Here is a 15,924-nt window from a genome sequence, read left to right as displayed (position 1 = left end):
TCATGGTCTGCCAGTTCTTGTTATACTCAAGCATCCTTCTTCCAAATGGAGGCTGATTAAACCAAAATGTGAGATTGCAGCCTCAACCCAAACTGCCAACACCTAGCAAATTGCCCAGCTGCGCACCATGACCGCTCTGCTTGGGATCCGTCCTTCACCCTGCGTGTTTCCAAGTCCACCGACTTCACATGTTACTTTTTCATCAGAGAAAGCCCTTCCTTGCTGGAAAGCACCTTCCATCTGCCTACATGTGGCAAAGTAAAACGCACATGAATACTTTCTACAGGTACCTTCTGCATTTAAGTTTGCATGTGTTCATCCAGCGTGGAAATGCTTCTACTGCAAATTTAGGGAATCCACTCACACCAGTGCCCCTCCATCTTATTTTTGAGAAGCCAGAGGAAAATGCACCTCATGTCCCTGTTCAGGATTAATCTTTGCTGTTTGGGAGACTATTTCTAATCTCCTTAAGGTCACATTCAGAGGGCGTTGGACACTCAGCCTAACAAGTCGTTTTGCATGTGTTGTCGCTTGATAAACACAAGGGTGCGCAGTGGATTGGAGCTTTCTGAAGCTCATATGCAATGCCACCTCCATGCTTAGAAACACGAGTGTCCATTCATATGCTACAGTCCTCGCTCCCTGTATAAATTCGACCTCTCGTGGCCGCTTCAGCAGGACTCATTTGGAGTCAAGGAGCTTTCCTGTAGTCTGGGTTGGGCAATGCTGGCCGAGGGAGCATCAGGCATGCTGCCAGCTGGGGCTTATGGGAACTGTAAGCCAAAACATCTGAAGAGCCAGAGGTTCCATGCCAGGGATGATTTTCCTGCCCATGTACACTTTTCATAGATGCTTTTCGAAAAACACACCTAGCAAAAGGGTTCTTGCCATTTCTTCATGCACAGGACTGCAGTATATTAAAAAAGCACCTATTCTGCCACAAAAAGCTATCTAGATTTTCAGCTGAAGTCCCCAGTCCTGCTTGTGTTGTGCTCCGGTCTGTTCTTGCTAACTGCCTGTTTCCTTAGTGAGGAAAAATGGCTGCAAATCTATCCTTTTCTTTGGATTCCTTTTAAAGTGAAGAAATATGTTCCGAGACCTGAAGGGTAGGTAAGCCAAAGTGTGTGTGTAAATAAGAGAGAGATAAGTAAGCAAAGTGCAGAGCAGGGGCTGTGGAGGGCTTATAATGCTGAGAGTAATCAGCTTTGTCTAGTCTGTTGGGGTAATCCCTTGCCATTCTAAAGACTGAAGGCTCTATCACTTTCAGCACACAAGCAGCCTCAACAACTAAGCCCTGTAGAAGGTGCACATTTAAGCTCTTCCTGATGCTAATCTAGGGAGGGATGGCTTCCGGCTTAACAACACAGTCAGATGTCAGGAGTTATCTAGCACTAAAGTCAAGAAAACAACTTGCTGAGGGAAGGGCTCCTCATCACTTCTCGCTGCCCTTCTTCCTAATTATTACTCATTTCTGATGTGAAAATGTTCTTGCAGAAGTTAAAACAAATGCTGTCACAAGGTTGTCACAAAGAGGAGGGTCAAGAGCTCTTTTCTCTGATACCAGAGTGTAGGGCACAGAATAATCAATTCAAGTTGCGACAACCCAGATTCACGCTGGACATCAGGAAAAGCTTCCTCAATGTCAGAGCAATACAGCAGTGGAAGCAGCTGCCCGGAGAGGTGGGGGGCTCTCCCACACTGGAGACACTCAAAAAGAGGCTGGATCGCCATCTGAGTGGGTGGGATGGTGTGACTTGGTGTCCTGCAACAGCAGGGGGCTGGACCCGAAGCCCTTCTTGGCCCCTTCCAACTCTGCTATTCTATGATTCAATGAAATCCCTTATAACAGGTGTGTATGAAATGTGTATATAAGTTTGTAATAATGCAGCTATCCATAAAAACAATTCTGCATCAGCTGGTGGACTGCATACCTAGATACAGATGGATCCACAGGTGGCATCCAAATGCCACCCATTCAGATACTGAAAATGTTGTTAGGTCCTCAATCCACATCCCACTTAGATTGTGTTAGACAGTCGAGAAGCTTTTGGCAAAGGCTGGAATGGAACAAATGAAGCTTCCTTGACTTCAGCTGGGCCATCAGACCATCTAACCAGGGTTGTCTCCAGCAGAAGTCTCTCCTAGCTCTTCTAGGCTAGAGGGTTCTACTCTTAAAGGCAGCATGAAACTCATTTTAACTAGCTAAAAAATGAATACAACCTCCTGAGATCTTTTGAACAGGCGATGCAGAGGACTGAACCTGGAACGCCAATCTCTGTCCGCTGGGAAGATCTAGCCACACCTGCCTTCCCAGTAGAAATAGCCAGTGCTAAGTTCAAATGTGCTTGTTGTACCTGCAAAAGGTACAGGTGCCCATGGTTTGCTGCCATCCCTAACAGATGTAGGCAGTGCTGGGAGGTCTTGGGGGCAATTTTAACTTCCTATCATAGGACAGGATAACAGAGATACAGCATAGAAAGAAATGTAGCTTTATTTAACAGCAAATCAGGTTGCACCATTCACACTTCAGAAGTCACATCATTTAATCTTAGAAGTTACAAATCAGGTAACTCGAGAGCAAATGGCCTGTGGCTTAGATTAAAGAACAGCCTGGAAGCAGGCACACCCTGAGCTTTTTCTCTTAAAACCATGTTAGGAGCTCAAAAGCACTTAAAAATCCAGGTTTGCAATGCAGGCAGACAGTGGCTCACAACTCAAGAGATGTTGTGGCTTGTACCGCAGACAAAAATAGAGGCATTCCCAAAAGCAGGATCTCCGTGCTCAGGAAACCCAAGCCGATGCAAGTTCAGGGTCAGGAGAAGTTACAACCAGGTAGGCTCCCCTTTATAGTTCCCTTTGCAGGACTGCTGTGTGGCAGGATTCCAAGCCAAATGGAGCACACGGATTCAAGATGAAGCTGAGCCAGAGCCACAAGCATGGGGAACAGTCCCGGGTGTAGGATTTCCGTACACTGCTGACTCGGGTTCAGGGATGCACAGATTAGTCATGACACGGCAGAGTCCCAGATTACTGGTTCCTTATCGCAGGAGCTTGTGTTGCTGAGTCCAAGTCCAGAGATTCAGGAATCCATCAGACAAAGAGCAGCACAGAGGTTTGGTTTTCCCTTCAGGGCCTTTGTTGCACAGGGTACCTGACACATCTTGGTTCAGAATCTAAAATCAGACAAGGCTGGAAGAACTCTCATGCTGGCAGAGATCAAAGGACGCATACCCATAAGCAATCCACATGTCACCGCCGTGCATTTTGTCTCTGCCCTCTTGGGGAGTCACTAAGAGCCAAAATAGATCTCTTCCCTTCTTGGTTCCCATGGAAATTTTTCAGGAAATCAACCCAAGTCTAGCTTGTGGCTGTTCGATAAGTTGTACTAATGGGTTGGGATTTTGTCCCTCCCTTCACCTGCTAAGTAGGTGAGGAATTGAACAGAGTTATGCCCCCATGGCATCCCCCCCCCGCCCCCCGATGTGCAGGGCTCTCCATTATTCATCTTAAAACCTGAAGCAGACTTTGGTTCAAAAGGGCAAGGCCGACTGAGCTAGGACAAAACCCCAATAGCTTGTTCAAGAGATCATCTCATGTTTTGCACGTCCCACGATAATTAGCTCGGCGTGGGTGCAATTTGGATTTTCTACCTGAGGCACCAAACTGTCTTCAGTCTTTGGTAAACGAAGCTCTTCTGGATCTGTAAATATTTGCCTAGGGAAGATTGCCATGTACATCAAAAAATGGCTACTGCACTTGTGAAAACAAAACCATGCATGCTTATTTACAAAAAGAATGAGGGAAGCCATTCATAGAAGGTTTTTGGCTACATGCCACCATCTGTCTACAAAAATCTGTCCATGCAGCAAGACGGAAGGAAGACCAGCTCTTCCACACAACTTTTAAACTAAAGGGCTATTTACATTCTTGACACTTTCACTGGTTTTTGTTCTTTTTTGTTTTGTTTTTAAATCAAGAGGGCTGCAGCTGTTTGATTTGGTAGCTCTGAATGGGTCTTCTCAGACCTTGTAATAGTTAAGAAACAATAATATTTTTGCTGTTAGAACAGTATCCGTTTAATAAAACAGATATCCTAAAATAGCTCAAAGCAATGTACAAATCAATGCAAAACAAAAAGCTAAGCTGAAGCTCTTCAAAATCTGGTTGACAGCAAATTTCCCTGCTTAATTTTTAGCAGAGAGATTAGTAGAAATGAAAAATAGTAGTAGTAGTAGTAGTAGTAGTAGTAGTAGTTATTATTATTATTATTATTATTATTATTATTATTATTTCCTTGGGTTAAAATCTATGAGATTAAAAGTGCTTGAATTTGGACAGACAATATGCTATAAAAACATAATCCCTGAATGCCTGAAGTGCAAAGAAAGTGAAATGAAAAACAAATTTTGTAATCCAAAGCAAGCAAGAATTGCATCTAAATACAAAATCCTATGAAACACACATTTGTTGTGATGTGCCATGCTGGACAAATTAGATTATGGACCACTCTTGTCATCTGAAAAGGGAGGTGATGTACTTACTCTGTTTCTGTGTTGAGAGAACATCCACCTTCCCCTTTTGGATACGACCCTGAAGTTTGGGCAGCCAAGGAGATGAGAAGCCACCAATCATTCGTGCTTCTTCTAATGTTCAGAACAGTCCTAAGTCCGGTCCCAGAAGTGAATGGATTGCTGATGACAAGCCACTGCAGAAAAGACCTAGCAACATGTTCCCATGAACCTGAACTTCCAAACTGGGAAGATGTTGAGCAAGGCATCTTCCCTGCATCTTAACCAGATGGACTGTCTTGGAAAGAACCATCCTTGGCCTTCCAACCTGGTCTACTCCAGACGTTCTGAACTGCAGCTCCCAGGACTCCTGACCATTGGGCGTACTGCTGAAGCCGCTGAAAGCTGACGTTCAAAACATCTGGAGGAGACCAGTATGGAGAAGTTTGCCTTTAGGCTTGCTCCAGACACTTGGAGGCCTCACATCTCAAAATGCTTCAAAAACTCATGTGTTGGCGTGCGCTTGTCATTGTGAGAGCTGCTCCATTGTGGAGTGCCACACCTCCAAAAATACGCACTAAAAACAAACACCATAAATAATATTAGGACTTGGAAGTACTGTATAAAAATATCCGTCATTCTGTTTTGATGCCGGTGCTTGCACTGGAGTGGGATGGGGAGGGCCGGGTTCCAGGTATAAAATGCTCCCGGTTCTTCCACAGGTGGGACTGGGGTGCGTATTCTGTGTCACCATGCACGACCCATATTTATTACACTGACTTCCTCACAGTACAGATATTTGAAGCTCTTCCCTTCTGGCTCTCAGTGGCAGCAATAAAGCTTAGCTAAATAGCTGTGTGTGCAGAGGCTGCCTCCACGAACTGAATTTAGGGGCTGTTTTTGTAGCGCTTGCAGTATTTGGCCGGTGTGCCTCCTACTGCTCTTTGCAGGCATCTCTTTCTGCTCCCTACAGGAACTGGCAGACAGTCAGACAGACTCAAAGTATTCTGCCCTCAGGCCACCCTCTAATAAGAAATAGGATACAGGCCGGCATCCGTCTTCTGTGGCATTTAAGCTAATTGTGTCGTTAAAGGCCGCTCTCAACTATGATACTAGAGTCAAGCTAGAAACAAGTCTCTAATTGCAAGAGCTCGCAAGAAGAACATCAGAGCACTTGAACCAGAGCCTGGTGGGAAGGGAGGAGTGGGACTCTTCTATCAGATTACAAGTTAATGAGTTTTCTCTACCATTTCTTTTTAATGCAGCAGTTTGGCCAATGGTAAACAGAGACCCCAATCCAGCTAAAATAGTAATGAATTCCCATTGAAAGCAACAGAGCTTGGTTGCTCACACCCTTCCCTGCAGTGACGTCAGGCCCCCTGCAGAAAGAGGAAACCTGCAGAAAGAAGCACAGGGCCATCTTGAAGGCTTGCCTGGGTGGCCTTGGATTCGCCATAACCAGCAACACAGAAGAAAAGCCACTCTGGATCAGCCCAGTGTCCATGTAGCTGTAGTTCACCCAACTAGGAATGGTTCACACGTGTTCACCCACAAGCCAGTTCCCACCCATTGCAAATTGACCTGCAATTTGCTTTTTAATCCACATGAAAATTTGTATTGCAATACATGCTTAAATAGTCTTTTAAAAAAAATTCTCTCAAAATCCATATTAAACATTTTCTTCCAAAAGATCCATTTCTAGACCCAGGCCTGGATCACATGCAATACTAAGCCATTGAAATCTACCTTGTTGTTAGGTTTGAATCTGAGCTCATCCCTACAAACAAACCAGCAAGACACCAGAAATAAAAGCCTTGGTTTGTTGTGGGCTTAAGAAGTCAGCCTTGTTTAAGCCATGGCTTGTAGCGATGTCAGAACCCATATCTGTAGCTTATCCATGGCTTGCTTGTGCTGTTGCCTACCTTGAAACAAGAGCACCGTGTAAGTGAAAGGCTGGCAAAGTGGGTGGAAAAGAAACAAACAAGAAATAGGGAGACCAAGCATCTGTTTGCTCATCTAGAAGACAATTCAGGGCTAATTGAATTCATGGTTGATATGAACCATGGCTTAGTGTTACTGTGTGAATGCTGCCGTGGTGTGATGCTTTTAAATTTCTGAGAAATTAATTACAACATCTTTAGATATGGAAAAACTGGTGAACTGTTCCCTTCCTCCTGTTATCTGAGTGCGCTGAATCTCATCTGTTGATTCTGAAACACACAGAGACCAGTTCCTGGAACTCTCCCTTGTGTTGGCTGATTAAAAGGCAAATGAGATAGATTGGATTTTTTTTAAACTCAAGTATTCATGGAGATACTAAAAAGTTTGTTCAACTTTTATCATATATTAAAATTGCAGTCCCACAAATTGAAATATTTATTTATTTAAAACATTTTTATGCCGCCCCCATCGCAACAAAGCCTCGGGGCGGCTTACAACAAAAACAAAGTTACACAATAAAAATATTAAAACCCGGTGCATCTCGGCTTAAACATTTTAAAATCCTACAGATAGCCAATAAATTAACACATAAAATAAGTTTTAAATAAAAAGGTCTTAGCCTGGCGCCGAAAAACAAAAACCTTTACATATTAATATTGGGAGCAGATATGAATCAGATCAACTTTGTTTGACAGATCTGAGCCCTTATATTGATATTTATTTAAACATACAAATGTACAAAAGAGGAGTATTCACTGTAGAAATAATTCTAGTAAAGGAAAAGTGCAATCTTATGCAAGTTCAGGTGGAAAACTCCCAGTCTGTTGTAGCCAGGTTTTTTCCTGTTTAAACTTGCATAGGATCATGCTCTTAGAAAGTGATCCTTATGCCCATTGAAGAGCATTGGAGAAGGTCAGGATGGGGCAGGATGCCTGCAGAAATTCCTGCCAGTACAGAAGTCCCGTAGCTGCATTTGATCCTTTAGCTATGCAGTCCTTTAGCAGAGCTCTCTTGCTATGCTCAAGATGGCCTTGCATCCAAAGCCACCGACCAAAGATCGACCAACGTCCATGTACTCAAGTATTAGGACCACATGGTAGTCAATTAACAGTCTGTGGGAGGGAAGCACCCAAGTTGGACCATGAATCCAACAGCACCTTCTCCTTCCTGTGACCCCAGCAAGAGGCACCTGCTGGTACCGAAGGTAGCATAAAGCCATCCTAATAAGGAGCCTGGGATCACTTTCTCCTCCACGACTTCCGATTGCCAGTCAGACTGATTCATGCATTACTTTCAAGGTGGGGAATTTAAAGCAGGGAAAAGCTGAGATCTGCCAGAGAAAAGGTGGGAAAATGAAGCAGCCCTGAACCTCCTGCCTTGACCGGGGCGAGCAGGGGCGTTCTGTCCATGCTGAATTGTCTGCCGCAAAACTCACTCCCCATTTGAAATTGCATTGTTATTTGCAGTTATTAACTGAATAGCCCTAGCTGTGATTCTCATTTCTAGTTTTGTGATGCTTGGAAAGAAGTCCCTAAGCCCGGAGAAACTCTGTAAACTGCTATGGAAAATTAATCCTGGGAGTTTAGTTTTTGTATGTGCTTTGGGAAATTTTTTCCTGGAGTGATTATTTGGCCACACACACCCCATCGGACATAGCACAAAATCCAGATTCTTTTAGCGGTTTGAAAAACTCGTAACCCCAACCTGTTTTCCCTCTTAGAATCCCATGTAAATGGCCTTAGCAATAATGAATATTCTCTTCCATCCCAGTACAGTAAACTATTTAACCCTTGAAGTGTTGATTGTACTGTGGATGGAGAAGCCCCAAGACTCTTGCGTATCTCTGAAAAAATCCAAGATGGTGCCCCTTGTCTACAAAATTGGTTTGGAGTGAGGAAGTATTAATAGTTACACAGCTAACATCTGCTCCGTTGCAGAAGATACCGCAGTGGGAATGTCTGTCATGTGCGGGTGACAGAACATCACTGTTTAGCTTTTTGACCTTGGTACTAAAATACTTCGTGCTGGCTCTGGCTGCAGAGAGCCACAAATGTGTCAAGTTGTGCATCACATGTTTGTGAATTGGGAGCAGTGTGTGTAACGAGCAAACCCAGAGAAACCTCTTCTCTGGTGACCGCACCGTTCTTTCAGCACTGCCAAGGTCACTGGATTATATTTGCCAGGCTGAAAATTGAGTATGCAAAGATGAGCTTGCCAAGGATAAATTTTCCCAAGCTGGTCCAGTTTTTTAAATAGGCTGAAAAAGCAGTGAGGGGTTGGGCAATCCCCAGTCGTGAGGCCAGTTGTCTCTTCCCTGTATCCTGAACACCCTCTTCCTTTCATCCCAGTTCAAGGGCTCCAGGCAACCAGGGGCCTGATGAACATTCACACTAGGGAAGAAGGAAAGACCTGCATAATTATAATCTGCTAACCTTACTAAAATGCATCAGTTACCCCCCCGTAAAGGGCCACAAGATCCGTGCTTTGCACCCGTGCCTTGCCTCTGATCTTCCTGAGCTCCGCCCCCAGGGTTGACAGAGGAGCAGAGGATTGTGGGACCCAGACTTGTACTGGTTAGGTGCACAACCCTGGCAGGTAATGGTCGACATCCAAGGCAGCAGCTGAGAAAGGACAAGAGGGATCCCCCAGTCCTTGTGCTAGATGTGTTATGCAGTCCGAGGAGCTCTATCTTCTGGGATTTGTCACTGAGGCACTGATTTATATCCTGCTTTCCTACCAAAAATGGCAGACATGGCCTTGTGATTGCCCATCAGGTCTTTCGCTTGGGACATAGGAATGGGTGTCATAAGTACAGGTTAGGGGACAAGTGGCTGGAGAGCAGCACTTGTGAAAGGGACCTCGGGGTGCTGGTTGACTGCAGGCTGAACATGAGTCAGCTGTGTGATGCGGTGGCCAAGAGGGCGAACGCCACCCTTGGTTCCACAATGATCGGCACATACGCAGGGCATTGCTTCCTCTTCCTCTCTTTTTGGAAAGAACCCAAGGCAGTGTACACGGTCACCTTCCAGTCCATTTTATCCTCACAACCCTGTGATGCAGGTTAGGTGATTGATGCGAAGGCATGGCAAGTACATTAACTGTAGTTCCTGGCACAGGAGAACCAACATCTGGCTGAAACACCTTAAGATTATGAATCGACAGCTGCAGTGCAGCTCGTGTTGTCTCTGGCCATGTGGGTGGGCGCTTGGGAGACAGAATCCCTGCTTATTTAGGGGTAGGTTCCATGTTTCCGACTGGTGTTGGCCAAAGTCTTCATGACCGATAAATGAAAATGCATCTTACTAATGGCTTGCTTGGCTGCCACTTATCTCTGATCTTGCATGCCCCTTTGCTTCGGTGGCCTCTCTCCAATCTCCGTCGACTGTCCCATGCCTTCTGGTTTGCATTACAATGACCGCAGCGGGCATATCCAAAGCACTGTGGATATATTTTTTTGAAGAAAAAAAAAAAAAACACCACGGAATTATATCTCCTTTCCAATGTGCTTTGACTCGTCTCTTTTTGTTTGTTTGTGTTGTGGTTGTTCTTTTTGCTGTGACCACTGAACTGCACGCTTTTTTCCCGCCTATTCCCATGCTTCTGCTCTGGCTGTAGGACTTCTTTGGGAACAGTAACTCCAGACAGGTAAGTGCGCTTCTGCCTAAATCTTCCATGGAAAGCGTGAGTGGTTGTGCTGCTGTATTCAGTGGACCAAAAAAATTGTGTATTAGTTTTCAAAAGGACAGAGGACTAGGCAATGCTAATGGATTCTAATGTTTCCAAATTTAAATCTCCTAAACTGATTTCTGTATCTATCTGTTAAAAATGTTAACATAACCTGGTGTGTCTGAAAGAACTGAAGAACCTGTTATTTAAAATAATTTATTGGGCCCACACAGCAATGACTTGACAGCAAAAGATACAAGAACATAGTTTGTCTCCCATCCAGAACTGTGAAGGCCTAGGGTCAATCTAGGTTTCTTGGTTAACCATGATTTAATGTTTGCCTCTGCCCGTATGATGTTTGCATGTGTTCTGTTTTCATTTGGCTGATTTTTTGTAGATGGTCCATGCATCTCTCAGGGGCTTGAAAGCAGGTGGTAGAAATCACCTCTTTAATTGACTAAGACCTTTTCCATTTTCAGGGGTACCACCAAAGGTTCTAAGGCACCTGATGGCTCATGGTTGTATCAGTATTTCTGAAATACTGATGGATTTAATTATTTCATTTCTCTGTGTTTACCTGCAGCTTTGAAACAGATGGGGGTGGGGGGACATCCCAAACATTTTGTTCATGCCTGTAGCTAAAGATCTTGTTGCTTATTCTAGATCAATATGAAATCACACTGTTGTGCATCGAGCTTCAACCTTCCCCAGCCTGGTGCCCTCCAGATAGGTTGGTCTTAGGGGTGTAAGATTTCGTGAAATCTGTTCCACTTGTGCTTTGCAGAGTGTCAGGAATCTTTTGTTCCTCCACACGTGGATGGAAGTGGATTTTCATGTACTAGAATGGCATTTCTATTTGCAAACGGGTGCGCGCACACACACAGGAGCAAAGTCCCCCAAATTAAAAACCCGTCCGCAAGTTGGCGTGACGGGGAGAAGCCTGGTCCATACAGAACTTGCCGCCCGATTTCAGCGTTGGGCGCCGTTGGCAGATTTCTGCCACCTCCTTAAGAGCGACGCAGTCCCCCTCTGTGATGAGCCTTGTGGTGCTGAGCGCCACAGCCAGGGCAAGATCAGCCTGGGGGAGCCCTCACGCAATGCACGTGCTCCCGTCCCTGGGACCACTCTGGGTGGGCAGCTGCCCACCCTCCGCCTCCGGCTCTCCATGAGCGCACTGTGCCTTGCTGCTGAAGTCCGGAGAGAGACGTGACCATAGCCGGGAGCAGCTCAGTGGCGGGGCAGGAGACCTGGGAAAGCTGTGCCCAGGCAGAGGGAACGACCCTGGACCAGCCCACACAGGTTGGACTCAGAGAGCATCAGCCCATGCTCTGACTGGGGATAAGACAAATGCTTTACCCCATCCTTTCGAACACGGAACTGCTCGGGATATTGGTCCAGCGAGGCTGATACCTCGTGCTGTGATGCTGGAGTCCAAGCCAGTGTCCTGTTCTGCATGCAGGCCCACGGGCGTGGCTGTCGCCTCTGCATTCGGAGGCCGCAGGCCCCCTTTGCAGGGCAAGCGGAGAGCAGAGGCAAGGGTCATGGCCACCTCCTCCTGCCATCTTGGCCGCGGCGGTCTCCCCTGGAGCACCCTGAGCCCGTTCTCTGAGGCCTTCTGGGAGAAGCAGCTGGTGCCGTTCGCTCCACACGGGCTGCAAGGTCCGAAGATGGAATCCCAGCCCCAGTGGGGGGTGCCTGCCTGCTCCAGAGCTGGGCCCCCCAAAATGCCTGTGGCCCTGGAGACGCTGCTCGGGCCACAGGATCACTCTAAGCGTCCGTGTGTCACTCTCTTCTTAAATCCATTTTAAATCATTCCTGTTTAATCATTCAATGATCAGACATTAATTATTACAAGTAATAATGAAACGACTAATAAAGATACCCATAATTAGTATTAACAAATCGTTGTTTAATTGTTATTTAGATTATTTAAGTTGTTATGAACGTGTTCTATTTTAATGTGTTCTGGTACTAATTCTATTGCATTTGTTTGGATTATTTATTACCTGTCTATAGCCAAATCTCTCTTTCATCTTGTCTCCCCGAGTTTCGGCTATCAGGCAGCACATGATGACAGTAATTAAACGGCAAGCGGATCTCTCTCCCAGCCAGGCTAATTTCAGTTGCCTGCCCAGTTCCTGGGACTGAAGCCGGTTCTTCAGTGGGCAGCATAGGTTCTGCTGCTGAGATCAGTTTCTTCCCCCTACAGAGCAGCGTATAGCTTTGAAATGCTGGGGGTAACTCAGCTTGCTCGTCTATTGTGTGCAGAATATTGCAGTTCGCATGTGCTAGAAATGCCCTTGCTTCACCCTTGTTCCTCACTTGTGAGTTCTTAAATCTTTCCACCTGGATAAATATTTATGCATTTGCTACCAACTGCTCTCTTCCCTGCTCCAACCTGTTCCCTGCATTTCGGTTGAGGAAGCAGCTGATTATCTTGCAGTGGCTGACTGGATGGTCATTGTCAATCTCAGTAGAGATTCTTGAGGGTGTTGGCCTCGGCCAGACACTCAAAAGAGTCAACGTGGGTCGGCCTATAACGGATTCTTTACATGCCTTCTTGCAGAAAGAAGACGCTCTTGACGACACGCTGAGTTCCCGGCATAAAGTCAAGGAGCTTTCCGTGATCGATGGCCGGAGGGCTCAGAACTGCAATATTCTCCTCTCAAGGTACCACTGCTGCATTTCCCTCCCCGCGTTGCAGCTTTTCCCCAGGAGGTCCTCTGATATATTCCGAGGCACTTTGACGGAGTGCATGCATGCCCAGCTCTCTTGGCTTTTCCGCTTGCATGGCCCAAGGCATTCACAGAGATGTGGATAAATCTTCTCCTCCTTGGTGCTCTCCAGATATATTGGCCCTAATTGCCGATAACCCCTGACCGCTGGCAGCGATGCCTAGTGCGGATGGAAGCTGAGGGGCAGGTGCACCAGGTCTGACAGGGCTGGTGTCGTGGGACAACAAGCTGCGATAGGTCAGACCATGCCAGCCTCAAGAGGCAGCACTGCCTCATTCCTCACAGGGACTGTGCAGTGTACCTTTTGTCAAAACACCTGTATGTGCTTCCGGGAGCTGAGCAGGCAGGACTCGCCAGGAGATACATTCTGGAGTTGTTGTGCACAGCCTGGTGCTGCAAAAGCGCACGAGGGCTGTGAGAAAGCTGGATTCCACCTGTGTGGGTCATTGTGGAAAGAACCAAAGAATAAATCTGCCAATCCTCCGGGCCACCACACAGTGCTTTGCTCAGTTGCTTGTTTAGCCTGCTTTGCACAAAGAAGGGGTCGGCTGGGGCTCCCGAGCTTTCACGGACTTGATCTTGGCTTGCCTCGCTTCCCGGCCAGGGCAGGGAAGAAGTCCTGTGAGTGCAAGAGATGCAGCTGGGACTTCACATCCCGGTTCTGGCGATGGCACCTTGAAAGGTTTGGTCGTAGAGCTAGGAACGGTGCAGGGAAGAGCAACCCAAATGATCAAAGGGATGGAGCAACCCATATGAGGAACGTTTCCATTTGGGGTGCTAAGCAGGTATAAAAGGTGACTAAAGACGAGATGGAAGAGGCACAGGAATTGATGCATGGTGTGGAGAAAGAGGGTAGAAAGAAAAGCCTTTCTCGTCAGGCTAGAAGCTGGGTCAAACAGGGAAAATACATAGCTGCAGAACACGACCATGGTTCGGCCTCTCTGCGCAGTGCTTGGCTGCATGGTGGAATCGGCCACCACAAGAATGAGTTGATTCTTTGAACAGGGGTGGCTTCAAGCATGAGTTAGATGAGGACACGGAGAAGGCATGTGCCAGTAAAATCAGGTTTCGATGGCCATTTCCAGTATCGGTGATAGAAACATAGAAGCTAAGCGAGTCAGAAGGGGCCTCCCAAGCCATCTAGTCTGACCTCCGGCTCCAGCCAGCTCTGCTTATGATGGGCATTTGTGTGCACCAATTGCTGGGGAACATGGGTGCAGGGGTGCTCTTTCTCCCACGTCCTGCTTGTTGCCTCTTGTACACATCTTCTTGCCTTCTGGGCACCAGATGCTCAAGAGAGAGGCTTTTTGTCCGATGAGGCACGACTCTCCTTAGGTCCACCTTGCTGCATTGCTGCTTCATGTCAAACTATGGGGCACATGTGCCCCCAGTGCTTCTTTGAAGGACCGTGAAGGAGCCTGGAACAGGAAGTGCAGTGAAGATGCCTGGGAGAGGGTACAGGATGCTGAGGTCCCCCCTCCCAGTGGCTTTCTCTCAGCTTAGCCTCCCTGTTAGGACTGTTGTGAGATTATCCTTCAATGCCAATGGCACACATACCAAAAGAAAGAGGTCTGCAGCCCTCTGGCCAAGGAGGGCTATGTACCATACTCACAGTGCTAAGTTTAAAAATGACTTTACATCCGTATTTCTTGTCCGCATGAGCTAATGAAAGGCCTCCATGCACCAAAAGCACCCCCAGACTGACACTGTCCACATGCAGTGGCCTACGAACCCCTTCATTTCCACAGGTCCTGGTGGTCGGAGACGATGGGAACCGTGGTCTCAGCACATTTGGAGGGTGATGGGCTGCGGGAGGCTGTCCTACATGTTTCTGAAATAAGCCAGATATTGTCTGGCATGCAGCAGAGAAAGGTTTTGTCTTGCCGGATCATTTATCTCTTCAGGCCTGGCTCTGGGAGAAAATGATTGCACCATGAGCTCATGTGAGATCCCTTCTCCTGCTAGCAAACGTTTTGGCTTCTCCACCCCTTTCCCCCATCCCTGTCCTCTGATCGCAGCATGGCCATATAAGGCTTTTGCATTTGAGGTCTGTGTCCGAGCCATCAGCCTTAAGCGTACCTGCTCCTTCCACCAGGGGCAGGTCCTCTGCCCCTTTTGGTTTTAAGCGGGACCCCGTGGGGAGGACTGCTCAGGCCGAACACACGCAGCCTTCCGGATGGGAGGCAGCCGGCCTCGGGATGCCAGTTGCCGAAGGAGAACCGCAGGTGTGCAGTGGCCACCGGGCCCCGTGCGTGGCATTCCAAGGCACCTGCTTGTCCCCATGGCTACCCCAGTCCTGGACTAGCCAGCCCTTTGGTCTGATCCTACAGCTCCCTTCTCACAGGAGTGCCGAAAAGCAGCAGGGTCTGCTGACATGGGACAGACTTCAGGCTGTGCTTTACAGCCAACCTGCCCCACCCACCATGTCCATCTCCCCTCATGCCGTCCAATGTTAAGCCTTTTCTCGGCTGCTGGAATTCCACCAGTGTGGCAGCATCTTCCCTGCTCTGTGCCAGAAGGCTTGTGGCAGACTGGGACAGGGCTCCAGGAGATGAGAGCGCCTGGGTCCTGGGGTCACTGCGAACGATGCTCAGTCCTCAGTGCTCCCACCACCACCCAGGAATACACGCCCCTGGCAGGACCAACAAGGCGCCCTGAGAGTCTGCCGTGCCCCCCATTCTGCTACCCGCCTGGCTCTGAGCTGTGGGTGCTCCCAGCTGTGCCTTTGCACTCCTGTTCAAGCCATCCGACCTAAGAGATCCTGTGGGGCTTATAGGGTTGGACTTGCCCTGGAGCAGCCAGGAAAATAGCCAGGACTATGCCTTAGACATGGCAACGGGGATGTTCTTCCCCTCGGCCTGTGTCTCACTCCTTGCACCAATATCCCGCAAGAGCATCTGCTGTGATTCAGTATAAAAAGTAATTTCAGCCAGTGCCATTGTTTCTTTTCAAATAAAGCTCAGGTATGTCCAAGGCCTGGCTGTCAGTCTTGGGGTGCTTCTGATTCCCCCCCCCCCCCCCCCGCAGCCTTCCCAGCACATGAAACAGCACCCCTAAGCATGGCCAGCCCATTC

The 15,924-nt window shown here is 47.5% G+C and overlaps 1 protein-coding gene across 3 annotated transcripts in view; it reads left to right on the top strand.

Annotated features, from left to right (window-relative positions):
- Window positions 1-15,924, top strand: part of DAAM1 (dishevelled associated activator of morphogenesis 1) — a 189,719-nt gene that overhangs the window by 154,924 nt on the left and 18,871 nt on the right. For 2 of the 3 annotated variants that reach the window (XM_044436533.1, XM_044436534.1), the window contains exons 16-17: window positions 10,065-10,094; window positions 12,682-12,785. In XM_044436533.1, the coding sequence (XP_044292468.1) occupies window positions 10,065-10,094; window positions 12,682-12,785 (134 nt within the window). The remainder of the gene's footprint in view (window positions 1-10,064; window positions 10,095-12,681; window positions 12,786-15,924) is intronic. The other variant, XM_044436535.1, reaches the window with a different exon arrangement.

This window comes from Varanus komodoensis, unplaced genomic scaffold (genome assembly GCF_004798865.1).
Source record: "Varanus komodoensis strain SLA01 unplaced genomic scaffold, ASM479886v1 scaffold3, whole genome shotgun sequence".
Classification (NCBI taxonomy): domain Eukaryota; kingdom Metazoa; phylum Chordata; class Lepidosauria; order Squamata; family Varanidae; genus Varanus; species Varanus komodoensis.
The sequence above is the reverse complement of the archived record's forward strand: the minus strand, read 5'-3'. Positions and strand labels throughout refer to the sequence as shown.